The 27,564-nt window shown below is 53.6% G+C and overlaps 1 protein-coding gene across 1 annotated transcript in view; it reads right to left on the minus strand.

Annotated features, from left to right (window-relative positions):
* The window catches only part of LOC136005850 (hydrocephalus-inducing protein-like), an 85,354-nt gene that overhangs the window by 48,031 nt on the left and 9,759 nt on the right, over positions 1–27,564 (minus strand). Inside the window, exons 10-18 of the mRNA XM_065663743.1 lie at positions 22,084–22,173; positions 20,602–20,721; positions 17,319–17,453; positions 16,570–16,769; positions 15,593–15,717; positions 13,930–14,135; positions 5,025–5,114; positions 2,987–3,151; positions 1,463–1,615 (exon numbers count right to left, since the gene is read on the minus strand). Of these exons, the coding sequence (XP_065519815.1) occupies positions 1,463–1,615; positions 2,987–3,151; positions 5,025–5,114; positions 13,930–14,135; positions 15,593–15,717; positions 16,570–16,769; positions 17,319–17,453; positions 20,602–20,721; positions 22,084–22,173 (1,284 nt within the window). The remainder of the gene's footprint in view (positions 1–1,462; positions 1,616–2,986; positions 3,152–5,024; positions 5,115–13,929; positions 14,136–15,592; positions 15,718–16,569; positions 16,770–17,318; positions 17,454–20,601; positions 20,722–22,083; positions 22,174–27,564) is intronic.

Consider the following 27,564-nt stretch of genomic DNA (forward strand, 5'->3'; position numbering starts at 1 on the left):
GGAAAGAGCCCAAAAGCACCCCGAGCCCTGCAGGAGGCGGAGATCAGAGCCTGAGGCTGGCTACATGCTCCCGCCAACAACCGGCCTCCTCCTGCCTCCTCAGCATCAGCATCTCCTCAGCACAAGCACCGGGACCACTGTGGTTTAGCCTCTGCCCCGAGCACCGTCAACGGGATGTTTTACGGGATCAAGGGGCAGAGCTTGTCTCCATTTGTGCTCCCTGTCCACAGCTCACCCCTCCATGATCGCATCTGCCCTCCCTGCCAGGCTGGGGAGGCCAGGGACACCACTCTGCGCATCGCGGCTCTCCAGGGCACGGCTACGGCTTGCCCAGCTGCTGCCAAGCACAACATTTAAGAACCAAACTGCTCCTGCTTTGCCTTTGGGAAAAGCTCTCAGCTTGCTTCTAGAAGCACAGCTGTCTTGAAGACTTCTAACCCTCTGTAATTCAGTTGCCAATAGGCACAGCGCAACAGGACATGTTTGCTTTCCCCTGACGAGCAGAGTAACAATTGCTTTGCTTACCAGCAAGTAAGAAAGGGCACTGAAGGAGGCAGCTGCTGAGGGCACTGGGGTGCTTGCTCTTTGCAGAGGTCAAAAGCAGATTTTTATGGTGCGGACAAAGCAAGCTGCCTGCGAATCCCCCACTTTGAGGTTCTATTTAACCCCCAAACGCCTGGAAAAGCAGCAGGAGGGAAATTCAGCCCCCTCCTCCTTGCCCAGGGGGCTGAGCCTGTGCTCTCACACCCTGCTGGATGCCTCATGCGCAGACACAACCAAGTCCCCAGCCACAGGCCTGCGTGAAGCGGCTCCAGAACTTCAACAACCCAGCCTGCAGAAGAACAAACCTCCTCTCAAGCCCCTCACAGACGCCCCTCCGGTGGGGAGCACCCCCCAGACCCAGCACACGAGCCCTTCCTGGCTGCATCAGCCCCTGTCAGAAGACCCCACAACCTCCTTCTGCTCCGCAGCCTGTTCCACCGTGCCGCCTCCAGGAATTAAACAGCCTCTTTCTGCAGCCACATGCTCTACAATGTTACAGAGCACACAGGCTCTGCAGGTACACAACCCTTACAAGTCTGCTTCTGGGCAACAACCCAGCTGGTTTGACCCCCGAGGAGGTGTGAAACCCACTTCACCGTAAGCGCCTTGAGGACAGACCTCTCAGTTCCAAAAACAAAGACTCTCACAGCTAAACGCCTTCCACAAAATAAAGGGAGAACTTGCAGAAATGAACTCCTTTCTGCTCAAACATCTCTGCAAGCTCTGTTTTACTGACGGGTGCCCCAGCTACAAGTGCCCCCGGAGCCAGGCTCCTCTTGCTGCACTCGGATGGAACATCTGGCTTTCTCTCTCAGACACATCTCAGTGACGTGGAAATGTTGCATAGAAATAAGTGCTCCAGTCACAGGCTGCTATGGGCCACTCACTTGCTCTGGAAAACAGCCCCAGCGACACTTACCATCTTTGCCGAGAAGGATGCGGGGATGACAGACTGATTGGAGAGGTGGAGGGTCCGGGAAGCATCTTGTAGAACTTGGATGCTGCCAAAATTTATCTCACTTGGGTGCACGTGGACAACTGGTCCTTCTCCAGTGCTCAATAAATGGATTTCCTGCTCCAGGAGGCAGGCAGGAAAGAGAAAAAAACAACAGGGAAGGTTTAGAATGACTGGACAGCTCTAAGGGTGCTCGTAGGCTGAGGGAATTCTGACTGTTTGAAGCTGTCAGGGTTGTGAGGCTGAAACAGGAAGGCTGGAGCAAAGGTGGCACCTGGAGTGGTCCCTGCGGATCTGAAAGCCACAAGATCCCATTATGAGGGGATACAGAACCCCCATCTCCCACACATGCTTTTCACACCTCCTCCATGCTCTCAGCTCTCCTTCCGCTACACTGTGCCTACGCCTGCTCCTTGTACTGCTCCATCATGCCATAAACCACCCTCCCTGACTGCTGCGGCTGCACAGCCACACTGCACAGGAACTTCTTCAACCTTCCCAAAGCTTCTCCTGTGAAAACCAGTAGAGGCTGGAAGCAAAGCTCTTCTCAGCAGAGATCATGCAAGTTAGTTGCCTCTCATTTGTGCTTGTGTGCATTCCTGGTATTACTTCTTTATTGCACCAAGACATTCATTATTAATTGCATCATTCGAGCAGTATTTTTTTCTGCTGACAGCCTGAGACCCAAAAGTTTGTTCCTGCAGAAGGGGCACAAACTAGCGGAGGAGGAATGTGGATCCTTTTGCTAAACCCCCTTCTCACATCACTAAAACCAATGAGAATTTATCCAGTCTGGCGGGATTTCCCCAGCTCCAAACACCCCAAGCCTTAACCAGGCTTGTAGAGCCTGAAGAAGGGAGGGCTCTGGGGAGACCTTAAAGCACCTTCCAGTGCCTAAAGAGGCCAACAAGAAACCTTGAGAGGGGCTTTGGATAAGGGCCTGCGGGGACAGAACAATGAAGGACGGCTCTAAATTGGCGGGGTGGGGGGGTGGTGATCAATACGGTATCCTGGGAAGAAGCTCTTCCCTGTGAGGGGTGGTGAGGCTCTGGCACAGGTTGCCAAGAGGAGCTATGGCTGGCACAGGCTGCCCAGAGGAGCTATGGCTGCCCCATCCGTGGCACTGTTCAAGGCCAGCTTGGATGTGGCTACCAGCTCCCGAAGCTGCACTCAAGCCATATGGCAGACCTAGAGGAAATGACACCCAGAAACTCCCATTTGTGCAGGCAACACCCAGCCAGGTTTTGACCAGCATTTGCGGGCTGCGAGCAGCAGCCGAGCACGAGCGCAGCGCCTTGAGGATGGATTGACCGGGCACAGGGTCACTCAGTCCCATGTCTTCTCCAGGCATTAGTGTTGCTTATGCCACGAATGCCTTCTTTCCTTGTAGACAACAGCCATAGATCATTTTCCCTGGAAGAACCCCTGTACGCTCTACATCCCACCAAGATGAGAGGCACAAAGGCACACGTCTGCCCCAGCACTCACCAGTGGGGATTCTTTACTCCCAAACACCGCAACACGAGCAACGGTGTCCTGCTTTCCCGTCACCTGGACTTCCAGTGTGAACGGGATCTCCACCGAGCTGTGAGGCTGGATAATCCCACGGGGCTCAGGGCTGGAGTACCACACAGCAGCAGCATCCTTGTTCTCCTATAAGGGACAGAACCAAACACGGCTTCAGACTGACCTTTGAGGAAACTTTCAACTCTTTAACATCTACCACAACGGCAACTCACACACGTGTCTAAAAATGCCTAGGAGAAAGCAGAAAGGCACAACTCAAGATGCAAGACATGTATGGGTTCAGCATCCTGAGGGGGGCCAACAGCTGCTGCCTCCACAACCCCCCGTCCCGTGCTGGCAGCCTCCTTGCAGCAGCTTTTCACAACCCTACAAGTTCTCCCGCATTGAAAGCATCCCGAAGACTAGAATATAATCTGCTTCCTGGAGAGTTTAAGCTGCTTCCTGGAGTTGATATTCAGGTAGCTTCCTGTTCCCAGCAAACCTTTAGGGTTGAATACAAACCAGCAACATCTTAACCAAACCCGGTTTTTCCCTAACAAACCCCTAGGTGACATTGGAGGCAGGAGGCGGATGCGATGCCAAACCTGAGGAAGAGCCCAGTAGCAGCCTGGAAGGTTGCTGTCGTTCACAAGGGTCAGCATCTGCTGGTAAGGGACTTTGAGAGAGCATCGTCCAAAGGTCAGAGCCGGGTGGAGCACTCGCAGCGGGGGAATTACACATCTAGGCAGAGAGATGAGCAAAAGGGAATTAGATTCTGACACAGCGTTGCTTACTTGTTTACTTCTCAATGAGCACCAAATGGAGCACGACCCATTTGTCACCGTCAAATAGACATTTGATACGCCTACAGTGAGAAACAGCCTTCAACTTCTTTTTACCCAACAACCTCTTGCAAAAGAGGGGCAGACCCTGAGTCTCAGCATCACAAAAGCTGCTCAGTGCCCAGGCAGAGCACGGTGCCCTGTCCCAGGTCAGCTTTGCCCCTCCTTTGCCCCAGGAGGCTCGCAAGGACCCTCTCAATGGCCCCAGCGAGGTGTGAGCTCTGAGGGAGCTTTCCCACCGAGGAGCAGCGCTCGCCAAGGCTCCAGGAACACCAGACTCCAGTGTCTCAGGGAAAACACCGCTGTGTCCCTGCCTGAAATCCAGCCCTTTACCCCAGCAACGCAGGGTGCAGGCCACCACCTGCCCTGCACCGCGAGCGATAACCCTCTCCCAGGCCCTGTGGCTGCCTTGGTCCTTTCCCCACGGGTCCGCACGCCAGCTGCTCCCATTTGCACTTGTTCTACACAACTGCAGCCCAGGCACTGACTGCACAACTCTGCCCGGGAGAGGGAACAGCACCGGTGAAATGCATCCCTCTTGCCGTTGAACTGACGCCCACCGCAGCACAACAGGCCTGAATGTGGCTGAAGCAAGAACAACTTTGAGCTTAACTCCGAGAACATCAATGCTCAGCAGAGCCAGACGGAAGCACAAAAACCTGAGCTCACCTTCCACACCAAGGACTACTTTGTCACAAGATCTCGCCTTTACTTTTCCCTCACCAGTCTTGCCCTAAGCCCCTTGCCCGTCTGCACGGCCCCTCCTTAACTGAGGCAGACAACAGCTTGCAGCAGCTGCTTGCTGTGGCCCAAACCAGTCCTGGATTCTGGCCACAACCCAGCACAAGTCCAGCACTTGCAGGAAGGAGGAGAGGCGGCCCTTTGGAAACATTACACCTCAAGCCCCCAGAGCAGGCCGATAAGGAATATAATCACAGTTTCCTGTAGGAGAAGGCCCTGGGCCGTGCCTGTGGCTGAGCACAAGTGCTGCTCATCATGGACTGCTTTCCATGCGCTGCTGTTCTCCTGTCTAGCTGGGCAGAAGTAGCTCATTGAGCAATGCTCCTCATTTGGAGCTGGAGCCAGCCAGCTCTACGCAAGGCAGCACCACTTGCTTCTGGCAGATGCATAGGGAAAGAAGAGGGGCTGCAAGGGAAGCGTTGGTACCTGGCTCTGACGGGCAGTGATAACACCTCTCTGCCAACACCATCCACATCAACCACCAGGGCCAGCTTGTATCTCTTCACGGTGTTGGAGCACAGGGTGACCTGGAAGACAAGAGCATCAAATACTTCATCACTCCCAAAACCTATCGGCCATATGCAGTGCCCTCCACATCTCCTTCCACAGCAAGGAAAGGGAGGATTTAGTAGATATGAAGAAGATGAGGTATCAGGAAGAAGTTCTTCCTTGTGCGGGTGCTGAGGCCCTGGCACCGGTTGCCCAAAGAAGCTGCGGCTGCCCCATCCCTGGCGGTGTTCAGGGCCAGTTTGGATGTGGCTTGGAGCAGCCTCGTCTGGTGGAAGGTGTCCCTGCCCATGGCAGGGGGCTGGAACTGGATGAGCTGTAAGGTCCCTTCCAACCCAAAACAGGCTAGGATTCTGTGATGTTTGCCTTTAATTCTTCTGCTGGTTCATGTGTAGGGCACAGTCTCTGGCAGTAACAGAAGTCTTTGGACAATACCTGAATTACCGAATGCGCTTTGCGTTGCCAGGGCAGATGTAGAGCCCAACACTAGTGCCCAACTCTCACTCGCAGGATGCTCAGAGCCAGCAGTGCTAAAGCCCCCTCAACGCCACCGAAGCTCCAGCTCCACCTCTGAAGCACACAGGGCTGCGTACCTGGATATCCAAGTGTCCCTTGGCACAGATGGTCCCTGTGCAGGGCCTGATAGTAAATTCAGCTGGCTTCTTGGCACCTGGGGCTCGCTTTCTCCACGACGGACCAGTGCTGTCTGACACCTGAGCAAAACTGGTCACGCTGGGTGCTCCCGAGCCGTCCCCAGGAATGCGAAGGTTGAAGTTGAAGGGCACCGAGGAAGTGTTAGTGAGGCGGCAGCACAGGGTGCGAGGAAAGCCTGGGAAAAGGACACAACAGGAGTTTATTATCCCGTGATTCCTGGGGTGGACATCCTGCGGTGATAAAACTGCGCTTGGAGTTTGCCTCCTTTCAATGGCAATTACAGCTGATTGAGAAGCTCTGTGGGGAAGTCGTCGTCAATTACGGTCCCTTTTACGCTTGTCACACAGAAATGCCACTCTGACACAGGTGTCTCTAACTGTGAGGAGCTCTCACCTTCCCCAGACCAGCACCAATTCCTTCTCAACCGTGACGGTGCATCCAGAACATTTACTCTCAAAAGTCAGTCCAGAAAAGTCCCTGTGAACTCCACAAACACTCCCACAGTTTTCGAGAGATAAAAGCAGTATGCTGCCATCGAAGAGATGATCCAGGAAAGGAAAGGAAAGATGAAATTGGCAGCCACAGCATGATGCAGAGCACTCTGAAGCAGTTTCTCCAGACAGGAACCTCGGTGCATCTCCTGGTTTGGGACAATCGAGACCGAGCCTGTGGCAGCTCACGGCCCACTTCACTGGAGGCAAACCTGATGCTTGCTCAAGAACAAGCAGGACCTGTGTCTCACCCTCCCGAAGGAGCGGGGACAAACGGCCATGCTGCACACCGCCTTTCATTACCCCACAAAGGCTGACATGGCTTCAGCTTTGGTACTTGCTTTCCATAATGGAAGCCACTGAGACAATCGCAGCTGATCTGGGGGGTTGAGTTCACGTTTAAACTTGAGACCATCTCAGTGAGAAGTCCTTTGCGAGACTGAGGTGGAGAACCAGAATCTGCATCTCAGTGGAGAAGCTCTGGGTGCACAGCCGCCAGCTCTGTCAGCAGAGCTGGGCTTTTGGTGGGGAAGGAGGAGCCCATGTCTGAAGACATGGGCGCCCAATGCGGAGCTACTGCTTGGCCATGTTACCTGGGAGCTGACAACGAGTTGGCCTCACAGCACTAATTGATTTCTCACGCTAACGGTCAGGTGGGTAAATGGTGCCCTTGCCTCACAACAGCAAAATTCACCCAGGGCACCTACAACTTGCCTTCAACTCCCTTCTCCAGTTGGCCGCGGACAAGAAAGACTTTCACAGTCATTCTGTTGCTGAGGACTGGCAGATTGGGGCTGGACTGACTGTGAGGGACACCAGAGAACACTGACTTTCTACTCCTTCCGTTCTATTTGAACCATTCAATTGGCTCTGTGCCATTCTGTCTGGTTCTGTTTGATCTCATGATGGCAAAATACTGCCTAGCAGCTGGCAGTCCTGGTTTTGACATGCTGAAGGTGGCTATGGAGGAACACAAGTGACAATGCTGTCCTGGACAAGTGCTCCATCTGGGTAAGGCTCAGACCTCCCACCCTGCAGCCCAAGCCCAGGGCACACTCACCAAAGGAGACTTCACCGAAGCGGAGGGACGATACATTGAAATGAAACGCCGGCCCAGTGACACAGCCACTGTGAGGACAAAGGCAGAGGAGACATGGCCTCGGTTAAAGAGAACTGCAAAGCCTTCAGCTTTCCTTACCGTTCCGGTGGGTAAAAGCCGGCCTGAGAACCTCAGGGGGTTTCAAATCAAGCCCTCACCCTCATGCTCAGCACAGCATCCAGGTGGACGGGAGGCAGCCAAAGCAAAGCGGTCAGCAGCCCATAGCTGCTTGTGGGGCTTGGGGCACAGTGTCATGCAGGGTATGCCCCCAAGTCGTTGATGGCCTGAGGAAGGACACCAAACAAGTGATGGCTGCGTGCCTCAGTTTCCCCATCTGTAATGTGTTGGACACAGGGGTGTCCCCAGTAAAGCACACTCAATGTAACTACCCTTCCCAGCCACAGCTTTCCTGCTTTGGCATTTCTTAGCTGGAACCGCTCTTCCCATGGAGTACAGGAACACCTTGCTCAGAAGATCTTGATCCACGCAAGCGTTATGGGGGCAGGACTTTGAGACACGAAGCCGGGGGAGCCCCAAACATCCCTTGACAAGAGCCGCAACAGCTCAACAGAGCGGACAGTTGAATCTTGGAGGAAAACATCAGCCAACCACCAGGGCACCAGCTGACCCATCCAAGAGCAACACGTCTTAAACCACCCAACACAGAATCGTCAAATCATCTACGCTGGAAAAGACCTTTAAGATCATCAAGTCCAACTGTCACCCCAGCGCTGCCAAGCCCACCACTAATCCATGTCACTAAGGGCCTCGTCTACACGGTTTGGGAACACTTCCAGGGATGGTGACTCCACCACTGCCCGGGGCAGCCTCTTCTAATGCCTGACCACCCTTTCGGGGAGAAACTGTTCCTAACATCAAGTCTAAATCTGCCCTGCACACACTGAGGCCGTTTCCTCTTGTCCTTTCCCTTGTTACTTGGGAAAAGAGACCAGCCACCTCCTGGCTCCATCCTCCTTTCAAGTAGTTGCAGGCATAACGGAACCTGAACACACCGCATCTCCTCACCCGCCCTTAAATTCAGCAGACTTGAAGGCTCCAAACTCCAGGACTCACCAACATCCACCTGAATCACCACGTGAAGCTGCACAGCACCCATTAATTTATTTCATGGTTGATGCCAACCAATGCCAGCTCTGCCTCTCAGCTCAAAATCAAGGACCACAGCAAATGGTGTGTTCAACCCAACCTATTCCATGGCTCCCTCTTGCTGACAATTCCACTTCATTTGCTGCTGCGGTCGCAAGGAGTCAGCGTCAAACTGGAGTCAAGGTTAGTGTGGGCTCCTAGTGTGGGGATGCCAGGATGAGAGCCAAGATCAAGACCTCAGACAAGCCTTTTCTTTCTCTGCTCCATCAGCAAATGAGGCAGGTGGGAGATGACTACCCAGAGAGAGCTACAAATGTGGCCACCAAGCTCCTAGAACCCTCCTCACCTCACAGTCAGCGTCAGAGGCTCAGGGGATCCCTTCACATTGAACTGGAATTCCTCTGTGAACTGCCCCACGACACTGGCATTGAAGGAGATCCAGATGGCCTGATGATCAAAAGGCAAAAGCATGCCCTCCCGGGGGCCAAAGGTGAAGCAGGAGCCCAGAGCTCTCTCCGGAGAGACCACGCTGAAGGGCGTCTCAGTAACTCCTCTGTTGAGCAGGAACACCTGCAGCAGCAGCGAGAAGGCAACATGGAAATACATGAGGAATCCTCTTTGCTTACAGAAGGCTCACTTCTTTTCTAGTTTAGCAATTAACATCTGTAAAAGGCAGAAGATGCTGAGCGCTGCTGCCAAATACAACAGGACGAGTTCTGCCTCGGGGTTTTTTTCCATGCAAAGCGGGGATAACTTCACACAAACAGAGCCACTCTGGGCTTATTCCCCTGACACAGAGCACTCCACTTGACCTGCAGTGCCAAGCGCCTGCTCAGCACCACCAAGTTGATTCAGACCCATCCCACAGCTCCACGAGGCTCGCTGCTGCCCGGGAGCCATCCGGATCCACCCCATGCCCTGCGCCCCGTCCTGCTCACCCTGTAGCTGTGGCTTGAGCCAACAGTCACCTCCCCGATGCTCAGCTGGTCACAGCTGAGTTGGACCTGGGGCCCGACGCCTTCCCCGCTGATGCACAGGGGCAGCCTGGTCTCACAGCCTGTGGAGGGAAATCTCTGTGAGTGCAATTCCCTCTGCTACCCGGCACTTTCCAGGTTGTCTCAGTGCTGCTGCCGGTCCCTGGGCTGGATGGAACCAGCTCTAGATGCTCCAGGAGAAGATACGGGACCCATCTCGTCCCTCAGGACATACGCCTTGGGGCTGCTTTCTCATTTCTAACCAACCCCCTGGGCCGGTGTCTCAGACAACCACAGAATGGTTTGCGTTGGAAAGGACCTTAAGATCATCCAGTTCCAACCCCTTGCCATGGACAGGGACACCTTCCACTAGAGCAGCTTGCTTCAAGTCCCGTCCAGCCTGAACTTGAACATTGCCACGGGTGGAGCAACTTCCTTGGGCAGCCTCTTCCAGTGCCTCACCACTCTCACAGGAAAGAATTTCTTCTGGACATCTAAACTAAATCTCCCCTGTTTAAGCTCGAACCCATCAGCCCTTGTCTTATCTCTCCAGTCCCCGATGAAGGCGCTCTCTCCAGTCATGGAAAACCAGCCTTCTCACTGAGCAGATCACATAAGCCATAAATGTACTGCTAACGTGCACATCCCTTGGTGCAAAGGCAACCGAGACCTCAAGGCTTACAGCTAAACTCCAAGGTGGGTCCTTTCCCTTACATTTGCTAGAGATGACAGAGCACAAGATCTTCAGTCTGAAGGCTGCTCTCAGCCACTGAAGCAGCCTAAGGTGCCTGAATCCTGGCTCAAATTTTGGATGAGCTCTCACTGCCATCCCAGCCTACTCTGCACACAAAGTGAGCAGCACGAGAAGGAGGAGAGAGCCACGCCACAAAGACTCATCTTGGACGTAACTGGTCTGCAGGGGCCTGGTGCTCCTTCACTAAAGCTGTGTTGCAAATGCTGGCAAAGCCATGGCGGGAAAGCTTATTCCTTCACTGCTTGGTCACTTCTGGGATCAGGAAGGCAGAGCCAGGCATCCTGAGCCCTGGCCTCCGACAGGAGACCACCGGGAACCACGGGGACAGCGGCGTGTGCCAGCACTGCCCTGTTGAGCCCTCCAGAACTACATGAGGTCCGAGTGGGCTGGAAGAGTGTTTCTACCTCCTCTGTGGGAACAGGAGCAGGAGGAAAGAGCTGTACCTGAGATGTCACAGTAGACTGTCTCTTGGTAGACTCTGGCTTCTTTGGGCTGAAAGATCACACTGATTTCAAGGGAAGAATTGGGCAAGACATCTCCCTCCTGAAACAGAAGTGACAGCAAACCATTTATCTTCAAACATCACATTCTTGTTTCCACTGCAGCCCTGGAAGCCTCTATTTAGAGCATCAGCAAAGAGCAAGGAGCAAGCAACGCTTGTCAACAGCATTTATAGGAGAGCTTGGAAGCAGCAGCTTCCAAAGTCCCTCGCCTTTACTGGCACCCGGAAGGGGCATTTTGTTCCCCTCAGAAGAGACTGAGCTCTTGCCCACGGATTTAAGTCTGGGCCACGCTACCAGTTTCTGCAACTCTCTGCTGCTCTCGCAGAGGATCCTGGCACTGGTGCACAGTCCCAGGAAGCCCTGCCACACATTTCAGGAGGCATCCCTGGTTTCTATAGGCGCTCACTTCCTGCAACTGGTTTAAGGAAAGGCACCTCTCAGCCTTCCATGGGCTGCAGGAGCAACCAAGAAGAGAACAGCAGCCCCTTCCTCGGAAAACAAAATAGAAAAAATAAACTACTTTCACCCACTGTAAAAGAAAGAAGAGGTTGGGATTATTCCAGGGTTTACTCCAAGATGAGAAGGGATGCTGCGCTGCTCAGACAGCAGCCATTCTTCATCTCAAGACCATGCAAATACTCAGAAGGCAGGCTCTGGCTGATTGAAGGCCATGGGGTTTTTGCTGGCATCACCAGGAAAGTGAGCAGTTTTCTCTGCCTATCTGCAGTAGAACTCAAAAAGCCCGTTTAAACCTGCCAGCCTCGTGTCCAGGCTCACAGACGACACTGGAAGGGAGACTCAGATGTGGTATAAATCCAGGTTTTAGGAAGGGATTGCTGTGCTTGGGCTCAATTTGGCCTCCTTTCCACCCAGGACCATTGCATTCTGCAGGTCAGTATGTGAACTAACAGTGCACCAGTGTCCTTTCTTCACCCCCGCGCGCTACGTGGGAATGTGTCCTTACGGAGAATAACTGATACCTCTGAACACTGTGAGGACACTCATGACGTGCCCTTAATTCACAGCCCTTGCAGCAGAGCCCAGCCTGGGGTCGGCTCTTGCCGCTGTTCAGAAATGCTTTTTGCAACAAGTGCCCCTAGCCTCACCAGAAACCGGATGTCTCCTCTCTTGGCACATCAAGCAGCTGATGTGGGATCTGCCAAGGGACCTCCTTCAGAGATGAGAAGGAGGAGGAGCAGCAGGAAGGGAGGTTCTCAGCCATCACTTACCATGGGCACAATGGTGAAAATATCACTGCAGAAAGGCATGGAGCCTCCCTGCACCTCTGTCCCCTGGTTCTGGGAGCTGCAGATGGGAAGGGAAGGGTGTTCTCTGAGAGGGGGGACCAGCCCGTGCTCCGCAGGAACATCAACCAGCTTGTCCTCTTCCAGCCTCTGCAGCCTGTGCCATGGGAGAGACGAACCAAGCAGATAATTGAATAAGCAGCAGATTTGCAAAGCCTGTCGTGTCAGTGCACGAGCAGCAAAGCACTCGGCGAGGAAGAGCAGCAGCTCAGCACAGGGCTGACCCTGAGACACAGGCTCCCACATGGATCCCATTATTGCCGTTCTTCCCAGCACAGCAAGGAGTTTTACTCCTCACTGACGAGCTAACAAGAGGTTTCTTAAAGCTGGCAGCCCTCAAGAAAAAGCCTCCTGCATTGGGAGGGGAGAAGCAACTGGCTTTCAGCTGCTCGTTACCAGCATCACACTTTTCCCCTTCCCTTTTGCACCCACAGGGGTGAGGAGACAGTATCTGCACTGCCTTTCACCAGAGGATCCCGGTGCACTTCCAAAGCAAAGCAACGGATTTGGGCATCCCATCACTTCAGTGACACAAATGGGTTTCTGAGCATGAAAACAGAGGTGCCAAGAGACGAAGGGACTCTGCCCAGCATCACCTAGTAAAGAAGTCAGGACCAGCATCTCTGAATGCAAACCCTACGTGGAATCTTGAACCACCTCATCTTTTCCCTCGTTTTGGCCTCCACTGCAGAGCTGTGATGCACTTAACCTCTCCCTTTATCGGCGGCTGCAGCAGAAATCAATCTAGTGTTTAAAGATCACAAGCGGGAGATGAAAGGGGAGCACTGCTGCAGAGCGGTTGCTCCTTGCTGGCACACTGCTGTCCCCCCTTCACGCTCCAGTCCCCTGGCCATGAAGAACCAGCGGGTGACAGCACTGGGGGACCAGGGGAAAGCTCCATGTGCAGCAAATCGAGGCAACGCCGTGTGAACGATCATCACCCAGCTAAATCCAAACGCAAAGAGAAGGGAAACAGGCAAGGACGTTACTTGCTGCACACACACTGAGCCTCGCGCACATGCTGTGCATGAGGAGGGCTTCCACACACTGCCATGAGCAGCCCTCAACTCAAGCTCCGTCAGCAGGCCAGAATCACATCCCCAAAAGCGCTGCAGGAGGGACACCTTCTAATGGGCCATGTCTTTTGGGGTCACATCCCAACACAGGCGCCTGCACTGCCTCCTCTCAGGAAAAGGCCCTCTCTCCTCTGAGGTCTCAAAAGCTTCTCTGACAGCAGGACGGTGGCCTTGGACCATCCCCAAAACTACGAGTAAGGAGGAACCAAGCGTCGTGCTCAGAGTCAAGGACAGAGACTGGCACGACAGCAAGTCTCATACGTAAAAAATCAGGTTGAAGTGAACTCTGGGGAAAGCTGGTGGCTTCTGAGGGGACAGAGGATCACCCAGGGTCCAGTCCGAGACAGGCAGGTGGGGAGAGATGCTAAAGAAATGGTCCAGGGAAGAATCAAGGCAAGCTCACGAGATTTTCTTTTAACTCAGTGCGTTTGCACAGAACTCACACACTGTGTCATTAAAAACAGACAACAGTGGAAAACCAGTTCTGGCCTTTGAGGCATTTCTGACCTAATTACGCTGAACTTGATGTGCTCAAAGCCCTTGAAAAGTGCTGCAGTTCAAGGCAGTTTCCTGATCAGCTCTGGGTTCAGACTAACTCCCGTATATCTGCACCCATCTGAGCCTGAAAAGTCGCACAAGGATTGCCCAAGTCACATAAGCTTTAAAGTGTCATTTCCAGTTCATCCCCCCAGGCTGTGAGTGTTTCTCTGCTGCCTGAAATGGCAATTTCAAAGCCTGCGATGGCAAGGGTTAAGCTCCACGCTGTGCATGGGTTTACGTGCCCTAATCCGTTCAAAAGCCCCAACAGCCCTCTGAGACCGTGTGTTAGTTTTCCCCTGGGGCATCTATCTTTCTGAGACGAATCTCTCAAACAAACCTCAGCTTCTGCCGCTCCTCCTCTTCCTGATCAACAAGACGCTTCCACTGGAAGTGGGCCGTGATGGCACTCTGATTGTGGATGACCAGGGATCTTAGGTTTGACAGCGTGACAGAAGTCTTCTCAACTGTCAAGGAGCTCTTGTCAAGCTTGATGTTGACATTTACGGCTGTTCCACAAAGGCTTTTGTGAACATCTTCACCTGGAACAAAGCAAAAGCAAGTCTCGCCTCATCTCACTTGCTGACGGAAGTACAAGGAACAGAGCAATCTGCAGGCAACAGAAGAAAGAGCTGCAGTTTTGAGCTGCATAAGCAGTTCCCCGGATCAGGACACTTAGCATATCCTGACAGCTGCACATGCTACAGCATGAGGATGTCCTGGCACCACCTTAGGCACCTTATTTTGGGGGACGTTCGTGGAGATGTATCTTTTCAGATGTGCCCAGGTGCCCTTTGGGCTGCCATCCCACTCAGGTCACAGGGAATTCTACATCCAAGTCACTCAGTGACGCTGAGGAGCGCCACCTCAGCCATGCCTTGCCCAGGGTCTCCTGCAGGCAGGAGATGCCCCCAGTGTCGTGTCATCCTCATCTCCTGGTCCTGAAATATTGGGCATAGCTCTGATCTCAGAACCCAAGCGGGAGCATTTGAAATGAAATGGAGAAGGGCAGAAACAACAATGGAAACTACAGAGCAGCTTCGGTGCTGAGCTCTGCACTCAACAGGCTGCTACTGGGCCCTCGGATCCATCTGCCAACTCCTTCTTTGGCTCCTGCTACGGTCACAGCCAGGTGCCTCACCACTGCCCGCACATTCTTCCTTGTCAAACGTGCTGCTGTTACCACTTCACCACCGGAGAAGTGAGTCCCTTCACTAGGGTAAGTGTCCTCTGGAAGGCTGGAGACTTACTTCCAGCACCAGAGCAACACGCACAGCAGCACAGCCATTTCAAAGTGTTTCTCCAAGGTGGTGTTCACGACCTACCTTCAGGCATCATTGCGCCCTCACATTACTGACTCCAGCCAGCCCTAGCAGCAGCTTGCTCATAAACCTCACCACTAAAGAACTGCTGCTAACAAGGCGGTTTCTACAGAATCATTCCCAGGCTACAGCAAAGCTCAGAGCACCCTAATGGCTACCGCTGCCACAGTTACTGCTCCTCCTGGTCACAAGTCCTCAGCATGGCCCAGCTCTCAGCACAGCACCAACTGTACCCATGCAGCACATCACAAGAAGAGGGTCTCTACCTCAAAGGCCTTCCCAGGAACTGTAACACAACAGATCGGGATGAAAAGCAATGACCCGTCAGGAGAGCTCTAGGGGACAGGTTGCAGGCTCTTCAGAGAGCTCTCTTGCACGTTAAAAGCCATCTCCTTTTCAGTCAGGCTCCCTGCTGTGAGTTCTTCTGCAATGGAGCACCCAGAATATTCGCCATCGCCCCCGGTGCACCGTGCGCAGGAAGATCTGCCTGCCTTGTTACAGGCTGAAATATTCCAGCACAGGAATATCTGGCAGCCAGCAGGGGAGCTTTGCTCTACTCAGCGTGAAGGAACCTTGCAGAAGGCATTCAACAGGACAATGAAGCCACCAGATGATGACAGACAGCGCAGACACCGCTCTGGTTCGAAGGACACACGGAGGGTGCTCCACGCGCTTACCTGTGTCATAGTGAACGATCATTGGACTCGTATAAACACCGGTCTTTGGTGGGTGGAATTCCACCGTGACTTCCATCGCTTCTCCAACGCCAAGAGTCCCAATGGAGGGATCCACAGAGAAAGGGCTGCAACACAAAGAGAGAGATCAGGACTGTATGGGAGACCCGGGCCCTCCGTTAAGTTTGCAGTCTAGTTCGCTTCAGCTCACTTGTGCAAGCAAGGAGCAAGCAAACCACAGTCGGTACAAGAAAACCAGAACATCCAGGATCAGAAATAGAGCGGGTGGCTCTCCCTGCTGAAAGAGAACCAGACCTCAGAAGATCCCGCGGTATAACACGACCCCAGCCCCCCACACTCTGCACCCAGTTCTCAGTTCTCAGCTCTTCACCTCTGCACACGTGCAATCCAGTTACTCAGAATTCTGCTTTTTTGTGTAGTTCACTTAAAACTTTCCTAATGCTTCCGATTTCTTTATTGCAACTTGGGACTGAAATAGTTCATTGCCGAAGTTCGGGAACTCTTAAAACCCTTGTCAAGGAGCTCTCAACACACGCTCTACTACCCAGTAGAGTAGTTGGCAAGCGCCTTGCAAATAGATGCTAGACTTCACTGGGTATTTATTGTGGTGGTGCCTCTCACCAGCTCATTGCTTGCCTGTTTCTTGAGGCTGTGTTTGGGATCCGTGACCTGAGCCCCTCGAACTGTCCTCTGCCACACAGCACCTTCTTCAGCAGTCAAGCTGCCTTCCTACCTTGCCTCTTCCAACCCAACAGCATCAGACCTGCAAGATGCTGCGTTGCAGACACCACTGCAGTGTAAAACTTGCTTGCAGAGCTTTCTCAAAACACTGCAAGCAATGGCAAACCCCACGTGTCCTGCCCATCTCCAGCACCTCAGATGCTCTGCCTCCTTTTTCTCACAGTTTACAAGCCCATGACCACGCAACAGCGTTTTGCGCAAGGGATGAGCTCCTTTACCTCAGAGTGGTGATGCTGTAGCAAGCCTCCCGCTTCCCCACGTTGCGCACCAGCAGAGTTTTCTGGGTGCTGAACCTGACTGGACACTCGGAGAAGTTCAGCTGCTCAGGGAAGTCCAGGCTGGCTCGGGCACCTATGGCTCGGATAGGCACAAAGAACTTCTCCCTCTCTGTGATGATGATAAGCTCGTCGAAATAATCCTGCAGGGAGAGAAACAATCTCAGCACAGTGCCTTTAGCACCATGCCCATGGCAGAAGAAGAGCTGCTGGTTTCTGTGACTCTCACAGTAGCATTCGGTAATGTACATGCACTTTTTACCTTCATGGCCTTTCATTACAGATTATTTCACAAGCAGGGGCAGCCAGGGACCATGGGGCAGATCCTCTTTAGTTTCTACAGGCATGCTGCCCGAGGGTAGGCCAGAGTATTGAACTACATTTAAGCAGCAAACAGAAGATGAGGAAAAGGCCGTGCACAGGCAGCAGACTCTCAGCCCTGAAGCCAACAGACGTTACGTTAAATATTCCACCACTGAAGGGGAAAACAGCCTGAAACAGGCAAGAGCCTCCAGCCTATGGGAGCACAACCTTCACCACCAGGAAAGAGTCTCCCCCAGGTCTAGATCCAGTGCAACTCCACTGAACGCAGGCCACTTCTTCAAAACCCACACCACACGCCTGCTTTGGAACCCAGCCCTGCAGGTTCACCTTCCCCTCAAGGCGCCATCTCTCGGGACCTCCACTCTCACCTTGTCCTCATCAGGTCTGAAAAGGATGCGGTAGGTTGAAGACATGCCCGGTGCTACCTTATAGTCCTCATTACTCGGGCTGATCAACTCGAAGTAAGGAGAGTTCCCCAGGATGACGTTCAGCAGACGAGGAACCTGCAGGGAAGACACAAGTAGGATTTTGTCGCTTGTGGAAACATGAGAAGGGACCAGGGCAGGCCATGTGACATCCTTCCTTACCACCTTTCCAAAACACTTTTAGCTCTGAAGCTACACGCACGTAACACACGAGGGTGGACTTGAATCCCTTCTGCTGAGCTACACAGCTGCAGCACAGAGACAGTAGGAACAACACGCCCTGCTCTGAAGGCAGCAGGAAGGAGATGCAGTACCTCAAGCCACCTGCGTATTCAACAAGCCCAAAGAACATGCTTGCTTCTGCCTGCACACATCCATGCAGTCATACCTCTGGAGGGGGAATGTATTATCTGAAGGCAAACCAGCGTGCGTTATACGGGGAGGGAAGGAAGTCACTTCTGACACACCAGGGTGGAGCGGGGTGGTCAAGCTGCGGTGCTAGTCATGGCGGTGGACCAGCAAGAGAAGCAGACCACAGACACTCTGGGCTTCCTGAGAATAAAAGCTTACCTCAAGAGCAAAAGGACGAGCGCAGGAAGACAAAAGAACAACCCCAGGAAGAAGCAGATGGCTAAGAGAATTTAAAGGGGGCTGCAAAGCAGCAAGGGAGATCCGTAATACAAGGAAAGGCTGGTGCAGAGATGAGAACACCCAACGTGCCTCTACGATGGATACCACAGGCACGGAGACAGCAAACAGACATTCTCTAGCACACAGGCAGCAACGCCCCAGCACCCAATCTCATCTCAGAAAGCATAACAAGGAGACTTTGAATGACAGGCAGCTCCACTGATGAACACGACGAGCCTTGGAAAAAATGGAGGCTCATTCTGCACCCCTGACCCAAGCCTGGTGACCCATGGCCAAGGCAGCCCTGGACGCTCTAAACACCCTTTGCTCCCACCAATGCCCTGGGGCAGCAAGCTCCAGGAGCCCATTTCCCACTGCAGCCACACGTTCTGGTCGCCAAGTCCCTTGGCACGTGAGCCCAGGTGGCAAAGATCTTCAGCAAGAGCCACCCAGGATGCCTCTGAGGGTGCTGAGGAGCAGCCTGAAGACAGGAAAGCAATTTGACAGCAAGTAGGCAAGAGCAGTAAGCACAGAGTGCAGCACTTCCGTATCGGAGTGAATACAGAGCACCTATTGGGCTCGATTGCACTTTGCCTCTGTTACACATTGCTGCTAGCTGCAGTTTTAGGGAGCAGACAACCTCAGCTACCACGCAGGATACATCAGTAGGATTCCGAGGAATGTGGGAAACTCGTGAGACAGAGCACAATGTTCCTTTTCTCCAGGACATGACCAAAACCCAGCAAAATTAGAACATAATGAACTCTCTTGGGATTAGCATCTCTATCTTTGTGCATTTAAATATGCCAAGGGTTTTCCTTAGAGCTCATCTGCCTTTTACACCAGGGCTCTCCGACGCCTGAGGTTGTACCAGCTTCACAACTGATTCATTTTGGGTAAAATCAACAGTTCACACACTGCCTCCCCTTCACAGGGCATAGAAATCCCAAGCTGCAGCTGTTACCAGTCTCTTACGTTTTATTGGGAATGGCACCAACATCAATGCAGGTGTTTTCCACTTGGGAAGCACGAATAGAGCAAATTCACTGTTTGCCTCTTTGCTGGTACTTGGCAAAGGCAAACATTCTGAGGAGCTGCACGGATGAGGGAGCAGCTGAAGCCAAAAGGCACAGTGGGAACGAAGCAGAGCAGTAGGAAAAGAGAAACTGAGGCCCATTTTAATAAGCAAAGGGCACACCTGCAGCAAAGATTGCCCAAAGTCACTGTGAACCACACCAGTGGTGTCCCTTGGGCATAGGTACCCACATTGCAACTTCCCAGTATGCCCAAGCTACACCAGGAATGACACAGTACTCTCTGGGAGTAACTGAGGGACCATACCTTCATCCTTCCTTGCCAAAGGGTCTTCCATGCTCTACCACGTCCCTGTAAAACCCGTTATCTCAGGAGATACTTTGACTTCTCTTGCTGTTCCTCCCGCTACATTAAGCCCTGACGGTGTCACTCCTTTTGTCCCCTCCTTTGTTTCTCCCAACAGGGAGATTTGAGGAGGGCGTTAATTCACCTGCACACTTCCACCTCCCCCCCAGCTCCCCGCTGTGCCCTCCTCTCACACACACGTCTTGCTCTTTCTTACACAACCGGATCCTGAATTACGCCTGTTTCTCACCTTTCTCTGCTTCCAGCACACTTCCTCTTACGTACCAAGAGAATCCCTGTGCGGAAGAAAGCGCTCCGCGACAGGACATTGAACTCAGCCCCTTTCCTCCCTCCTGTCTTTTCCCACCAGCTTGCTCTTGGCACATGCCTCACTGGAGCAAACGTTTCCCCAGCTGAAATTCAAAAGGTCTCCATTTCCCCCTCTACAGCAGAGCAGAACAAAATTGCTGCCACTTCTCAACTTCTCCCTGCTCATTTTTCGTAGGAAATCTCAACAGGATCACAATCTTTCCCGTTCAAGTTGGAGACCTTCAGGAGCACATTACCCTGCCTGTGCTGGGATTCTCCAAAGAGAACGCACAGCCACGCTGGCTTAGAAACACCTGAGCAGAACCGAACTAAGCTTAGCAGGAGACTCAAGTGGCACCTCAAGTCCTCCCCTTTAACTGCTGCTGCTAAGCCAGCCTGTTTCTCCTGCTCTTCCAAAACACCCAGCCTGGAGTGCTAATGCCAGGAGTTACAACTTACTCCAGCACAAAGTGGAGAAAACTCAAGCCCTGTGCTTTGACACGGAGTTGCACACAGGGGGCTCAACAGGCTGAGAGAGGGAAACATGCCCTGCCAGAAACCAAGATTAACCAAGGAGCCACCGGGACATGGTGCACACTCGCGGTAAAGCATGACAGCAGGCAAGCACTGCCCAGCCCTCGACATTCCCATCAGTCCAGGGCTTTCAAGGGGAAGCATGCTGGCTCAAAAAGCTCCTTTGGCTTAGTTACCACCAGTGCGCGGCCAAAACCAGCGGCAGAATCCCCAGCATGGCAACATTTCCCCCATCTTGCAGAATCACGCTGCTGAGACATTTTATTCTGGATGCGCTGCGCTGCAGCAGGTAACTTGCTCTGCTGCACACCACGTGAATTCCACTGCTCTCCTCCTCCAGCCCAGTGCTCAGCCTCCACAGCCCAGCACTTACCCTGTCGATGTTCCTCAGAGCTAGCGCCGCTATGTAGAACTGGCGGGGAACGTAGTTCTCAAACACCACCTCGGATGGGAAAGGCTGGAACAACCTCTGGTCCAGGCCAACTGCTGAGAACTGCAGATGCAAGACAGAGCAGAGAGAGCTTCAGCTGCTGGGAGAAAGATTAACGAATGAAGATCCCACACTGATCTCCAGTAAACACAGTCTCTTGGTGAGTGCATCTGCCCAGCTCACACTAGGAGATGGGAGCCCACCCACCTCCGCTCTCAGCTCACAAAACGTTTCTGGACCATGTTGAGCAGCCTCAAGCTAAGAAGCTCTTTTGCAGGCTCTTTCTCCAGGTTGCCTTCTCCAAAAGGCAAAGCAGCGCCCACCTCCAGCAGAGCCCTCTGCTAAGGGGCTCCCTCAGCTCCAGACGCTTGCTGGAACAGTCACGAGCACTCAGGGAGCAAGCAAAACCCAGGAGTTTCCAGGAGCCTCCACAGGAAACAATTTGCAGGTGAACTTCCCTCTGAGACAGCGAGACTGAGTCCCACGCATCCCAAATATCTTTTTGGTTTTTTGATGCAGACCCGAGAAACCAGTCGGAAGACACCAGTACCAGGGAGGAAAGGCCAACAAGAAAGAAACAGGGCAGGTGGGAAACAGACAAATGAGGTGAATGCTGGATGGGGATGAAGTTTCAGCTGAAGTCTCAGCATTACGGGGCAACTTGAGCTAGACTGCAATTCGTATCCCCTTTCCCCACGAGCTTTAAGTTGATGCTTCACTCTATTCTCTTACTGCTCGTTTCTTGAATACCGCTGCAGAAGCAGCTCTGAAAAATGCACGCAAAGACCAAACGCTGACCCAGCAGAGGCAGTACTTGGAGATAATTCCTCCCTGCTTGCTCTCCCCTCTCCCAGCTGCACTGTTGTCACTCGAGAGACACAGGCAGCTCTCCCGCTTCTCCACAAAAGCCACGCTCAGGCCGAGCACAGTAGCTGTAGCACTGCCAGTTATTTGGGCGCCCGTCTTACGTGTTCCCACCTCCTGTGCTGCCTGGGGCAACCCGTAACCGATGTGCTACATCAGGTCTCTTGCTGGCAGCTTTCTGCTCAACAGCCTACCTCAGTCATCCACCCACCTGGACTGTGTGTTAGACTGAGCAGTCCTGCAAGAAAAGCAGCTTTGAACATCCATCTAAGAGAACACTGATCCAGGCAAAGCGCATCCACTCTTCTCTGCCCAGCAAAACCCACCCACTGCAGCAGAGGTTCCACTGCCTTTGTGCAGACCAGGAACTTTAATGGCTCATTGGAGAAATGTGTTTTTTGCCTTTCCCCCAGCACAAAGAACTCCACCACCACCAGTTGGAAATGACAACAGGACCTCATCACCAAGCTGCTTGGGTAAGCTGGAGGCAAGGCTGCCACAAGCACGTGCCCTCTTCAAATGTCACATCAAACGGCAAGGAGAAGAGCAGGGAAAGGCTACCTTTTGAAGGGAGACTTCACCCATGTCCCGAAGCTGGGTAGCCCGGGGCCGCCTCATCTCCCGAGGGCTGGCCAGCCTCTGCCTGGTGGTGAGAGACTCTTCTGCCTCTCTGACCAGCTTCGGATTACGAGATGCTACCACTCTGCTCTGGAATCCATCCGCCCTTCTGGAGGACCTCATGGGCCGGGGGGTCTTGCCACTGGCCATGTCGCAGAGGTCGCCTGGAAGAAGCAACAGTTGGACAATCCACAACCCCAGAACCTTAACACCCTGGACCCATGGAACCCCGCAACCTCAGGGAAGGGCCCTTAAAACTCACCCAGTTCCAACCCCCTGCCACGGGCAGGGACACCTTCCACTAGGGCAGGTTGCTCCAAGCCCCGTCCAACCTGGCCTTGAACACTGCCGGGGATGGGGCAGCCACAGCTTCTCTGGGCAACCTGTGCCAGGGCCTCGCCATTCCTGGCACACCCAAAGGACACAGCTGTGTCTCCAGCCTCTGGCATCCTTCCTAAGCGGAGAACACAGGGCCTCCCCACCCTCACTCATGATTAGACCATATTTAGGCTCCATTCATAGACGTAAAACCCCACAACAAACAGACCCTGAGCCAAAACAGCCTTTTGCTCTGGGGGCAGTCCCACGAGCCACACAGACGCACCAGGCGCTACTGGCACTTCTCACCCTCTCTGCAAGGAGCCTGATGATGTTTCTAACTAACTCAGCACAGAGTTCAAGACTCTGATTAAGAACTATACTTTCTCAAGGCTACCTTGCCTGGCTCACGTTACAAAGATTATCTGGCAAAAACGGCTCCTTCCAGGCAGGAAATCACCCCACTGCCCAAGAGCATTTCTCCATGCAGAAGGACGCCCTCATTTTCGCTTGTTAACACCCAAACTCCAGGCTCCCTACAGGCACTCCAGGCTGCCACAGCAGGAAAAAAGCAGGAAACCATCGAAGGCACATGAGCAATTAGCTCAGAGCTACGTAAAATCCAGGATGATATTCCCTCCTGCTTCCCTGTGCTCCACATCACCTCTGCTGTGTGCACTTGCTGGACACAGCAAGACAGCATCTAGGCAAAGATGGCCATTCCCTGCCCCTCGACTGCTCCCCACACCCTGCAAGCAAGGCAATCACTTCATTCCTTTACTGCCAAGGCAGCGACAGCACTGCACGTGTTTGTGGTGCCGGGCCCTCCACGGCTTCAGGAAACAAGGCTACCGTTTCCTTTTGTCCTTGCAAGAAACTCCAGAGCTCTGCACTGCCCTACGGACAGGAGGACCTGCTGCAGCAAGAGCTGGGATTTAGAGCTGGAAATAACTCCTTTTCAAGGGAGAAACCTAATGGGGATGATCCAGCATTAAGCTGGGTTTCAGTGGTTTCTTACCGGGTCTTAAGAATAACTGCCTTATTCGTTCCAATTCTCCGAGCTGTGATTTCACTTCACTTGAAACGAACCCTGTCGTCGCCCCCACAACGCTTATTTCCAGAGGGCTTCCAACCTCCACAGCCCAGCCAGCCCAGCAGCTTCCCCCCGCGCCCTGGAGCAAGGCTCTTCCACAGCCCCAGAGCCTGCAGGGACCAGCCTCCCAGAGGAGCAGGAAAGGAGCACAACGGAGCAATCGGGCACATCTCCCTGCAGGGGCAGGACAAACCAGCCACCAGGACACAGCACCCCTCCAGCCCACCACCCCACGGCTCCCTGCTCCCCACCTCAGACAGCCAAGGCTCCCTTTGCTGCAGGACCTACAGCCTAGCTCCAAGTCTCTACCCTCACTGCAAGTTGCACGGCAATTTCAGAGCCCGTTCAAGCCCTTCTACCTGCCCAGCCCTGCTCTTAGCCCAGGGATGTTTAAATCCTGCCGGCTATCACACAACTGCCCCATCCCTGCTGCCAGCGGAGCTGCCTCCTCCCTGCCCAGGGCCAGACGCTACCTGAGCACGGGTGATTCACGCTTCTCCTGGAGGATTCCTCCGTGCGGGGCCCAGCCTTGGCTCCTGAATGCCCTCGCGCTGCTCGGCAGCTGTGGGCAGCTGCAGGGACAGGAGCCGCCCAGGGACGCCTCGGTGTGGCTCCTGCCCACCAGCACAGCAGCTAACTGCTGCTGGGCTGCCAACAGCCAGGGGAACCTGGGCAGCAAAGGACAGGGCTGGCACCTGGGCTGCCCAGCCCCTCTCCTCAACGCTCTGGCTTTGCCAGCTAGGGCAGGGTTTCACCAGCGCCTCGAGGAAGCAGAGCTCAGAGCCTGACAGTAGCTCAAGCCTGCTCCTGCCTCAGCGGCTCAGCAACTCCTGCTCTCACTGGGCCACGGCTGCTGCTCGCCTTTAACAGCAGCAGCTCCCCTGTACGTCACAATAGGCGAGGGCCACACGTGGCTTCCACGGCCACCGCAGGGCCTTGCTAAAGCTACAGCCTTGCGGATCCCTGCAGCCCCCCTACGCCTTCAATGTCTCCCCCGCAGTGAAGCCCTGCACCAGGGCTAAAGTGCACCTTACAGCAGCATTTGGTCACGCTCCGTGAGCGACACATAAATTGCTGGAGACACCGCAGATGAGCCAAGAATTTCTCTGCTTCAGCAGGAAAGAAAAAAGCTTCCGCACTGACTACAAAGCAACCATTTAATTCCTACTTTGCTGGCCCACGAGGAGCCCCGCCACACCAGGGCCATGGCCAGCCTGCCTTTGGGGTGACCCCTGTTGCTGTCCCTGGTGAGCGCCCGTCGATGACTTTGTACCCATTAAGCCTGCGCACACGGGCACACGCACCACACAAGGCCACCCAACTGCCCGGGGCATCTCAGCTGCCAGGAGCTTCACACGTTTGCAGCACAGCGTTTGCCAGAAACAAAAGCTTCCCATGAGACTCGGGGCCACAGGCAAAGCAAATCCTCACACCTGCCTGGCGGGGAACGTGGAGCCCTCACTTTGAAACCAACACTCATCATCTGGGCCTTTACAACACAGGCAGGGAGGATATGAGCCCCGAGTGCTAACTGGCTCTCCAGGCAGCCAGCCTCTGGAAACACTCCAAAACATGTCCCGCACCATGTCCAGCCATGAATCCAGCTGGAAACTGGAGAGCTCAGGCAAAGACACCTCAGGCGTGACACCCCTGTGTGCTGAAGGCACCAAGGCAGAAGCTCTCTAACTAAAGGAAACCCCTTACAAAAGCTCTACCACAGCTGACATCATTAATAGGAGCCCACTAGTAGAGCTTCCTGCTATTTCCTTCATAACCTTCAACTGCCAGCCAACGCTGAGACAGCCCAAGCTCCCTTCCAGGGTCATAGAATCATAGAATCATAGAATAGTTAGGGTTGGAAAGGACCTCAAGATCATCTAGTTCCAACCCCCCTGCCATGGCCAGGGACACCTCACACTAAACCATCCCACGCAAGGCTTCATCCAACCTGGCCTCGAACACCGCCAGGGATCGAGCACTCACAACCTCACTGGGCAACCCATTCCAGTGTCTCACCACCCTAACAGGAAAGAATTTCCTCCTTACATCCAATCTAAACTTCCCCTGTTTAAGTTTTAACCCCTTACCCCTTGTGCTGTCACTACAGTCCCTGATGAAGAGTCCCTCCCCAGCATCCCTACAGGCCCCCTTCAGGTACTGGAAGGCTGCTATTAGGTCCCCACGCAGCCTTCTCCACGCTGAACAGCGCCAACTTGCTCAGCCTATCTTCATACGGGAGGCGCTCCAGTCCCCTGATCATCCTCGTGGCCCTCCTCTGGACTTGTTCCAGCAGTTCCATGTCCTCTTTATGTTGAGGACACCAGAACTGCACACAATACTCCAGGTGAGGTCTCACAAGAGCAGAGTAGAGGGGCAGGATCACCTCTTTCGACCTGCTGGTCTCGCTCCTTTTCATGCAGCCCAGGATACGGTTGGCTTTCTAGGCTGCGAGCGCACACTGCCGGCTCATGTTCATTTTCTCATCGACCAGCACCCCCAAGTCCTTCTCTGCAGGGCCGCTCTGAATCTCTTCTTTGCCCAACCTGTAGCTGTGCCTGGGATTGCTCCAACCCAGGTGTAGGACCTTGCACTTGTCATGGTTGAACTTCATAAGGTTGGCATCAGCCCACCTTACAAGCGTGTCAAGGTCCCTCTGGATGGCATCCCTTCCCTCCAGCATATCAACCGGACCACACAGCTTGGTGTCACTGGCAAACTTGCTGAGGGCGCACCCAAGCCCATTGTCCATGTCAGCGACAAAGATGTTGAGTAAGACCGGTCCCAACACCGCTCCCTGAGGGACACCACTCGTTACCGGTCTCCAGCCGGACATCGAGCCATTGAGCACAACTCTTTGTGTGCGGCCGTCCAGCCGGTTCTTTATCCACCGAGTGGTCCATCCATCAAATTGGTATCTCTCCAATTCAGAGAGAAGGATGTCGTGTGGGACAGTGTCAAACGCTTTGCACAAGTCCAGGTAGATGACATCAACTGCTTTACCCTTGTCCATCAATTCTGTAGCCCCATCATAGAAGGCCACCACATTGGTCAGGCAGGATTTCCCCTTAGTGAAGCCATGCTGGCTGTCACCAAGCACCTTGTTGTTTTTCATGTGCCTTAGCATGCTGTCCAGGAGAATGTGCTCCACGATTTTACCAGGCACAGAGGTGAGACTCACTGCTCTGTAATTCCCCGCGTCTTCCATTTTCCCCTTCTTGAAAATGGGGGTTATATTTCCCGTTTTCCAGTCGTCGGGAACTTCACCTGGCTGCCATTATTTTTCAAATATGATGGCCAGTAGCTTAGCAACGTCATTCGCCAGCTCCTTCAGGACCCGCGGATGGATTCCATCAGGTTCCATGGACTTGTGCACGTTCAGGTTCTTAAGACGGTCTTGAACCAGATCCTCTCCTACACTGGGCCTAAGGTCTTCATTCTCAAATTTTTACCTTTAAGTGGAACCGACTGAAGTCTTAACCGTGCTTCCCCAAAGAATCTTAGAGAATAACAGAATCGCAGAACGGTTTGGATTGGAAAGGACCTTAAGATCCCCTAGTTCCAACACCCTGTCACAGGCAGGGACACCTCACACAAGACCATGGTGCTCAAGCCCCGTCCAACCTGGCCTTGAACACTGCCAGGGATGGAGCATTCACCACTGCTTTGGGCAACCTGTGCCAGTGCCCCACCACCCGCACAGTGAAGAATTTCTTCCTTCTAGCTAACCTGAACTTCCTCTGTTTCACTTTAAGCCCATCACCCCTTGTCCTCTTGATACAGTCCCTGATCAATAGTCCCTCCCCAGCATGCTGGTAGGCCCCCTTCAGATACTGGAAGGCTGCTATGAGGTCTCCACCCCGCCTTCCCTTCTCCACGCTGAACAGCCCCAGCTTTCTCAGCCTGTCTTTGTGCAGGAGCTGCTCCATCCCCCTTAGCATCCTCGTGGCCCTCCTCTGGATTTGCTCCAACAGCTCCATGTCCTTCTGTTGAGGACACCAGAACTGTACACTGTG

The sequence above is a fragment of the Lathamus discolor genome, chromosome Z (assembly GCF_037157495.1).
Source record: "Lathamus discolor isolate bLatDis1 chromosome Z, bLatDis1.hap1, whole genome shotgun sequence".
NCBI lineage: Eukaryota > Metazoa > Chordata > Aves > Psittaciformes > Psittacidae > Lathamus > Lathamus discolor.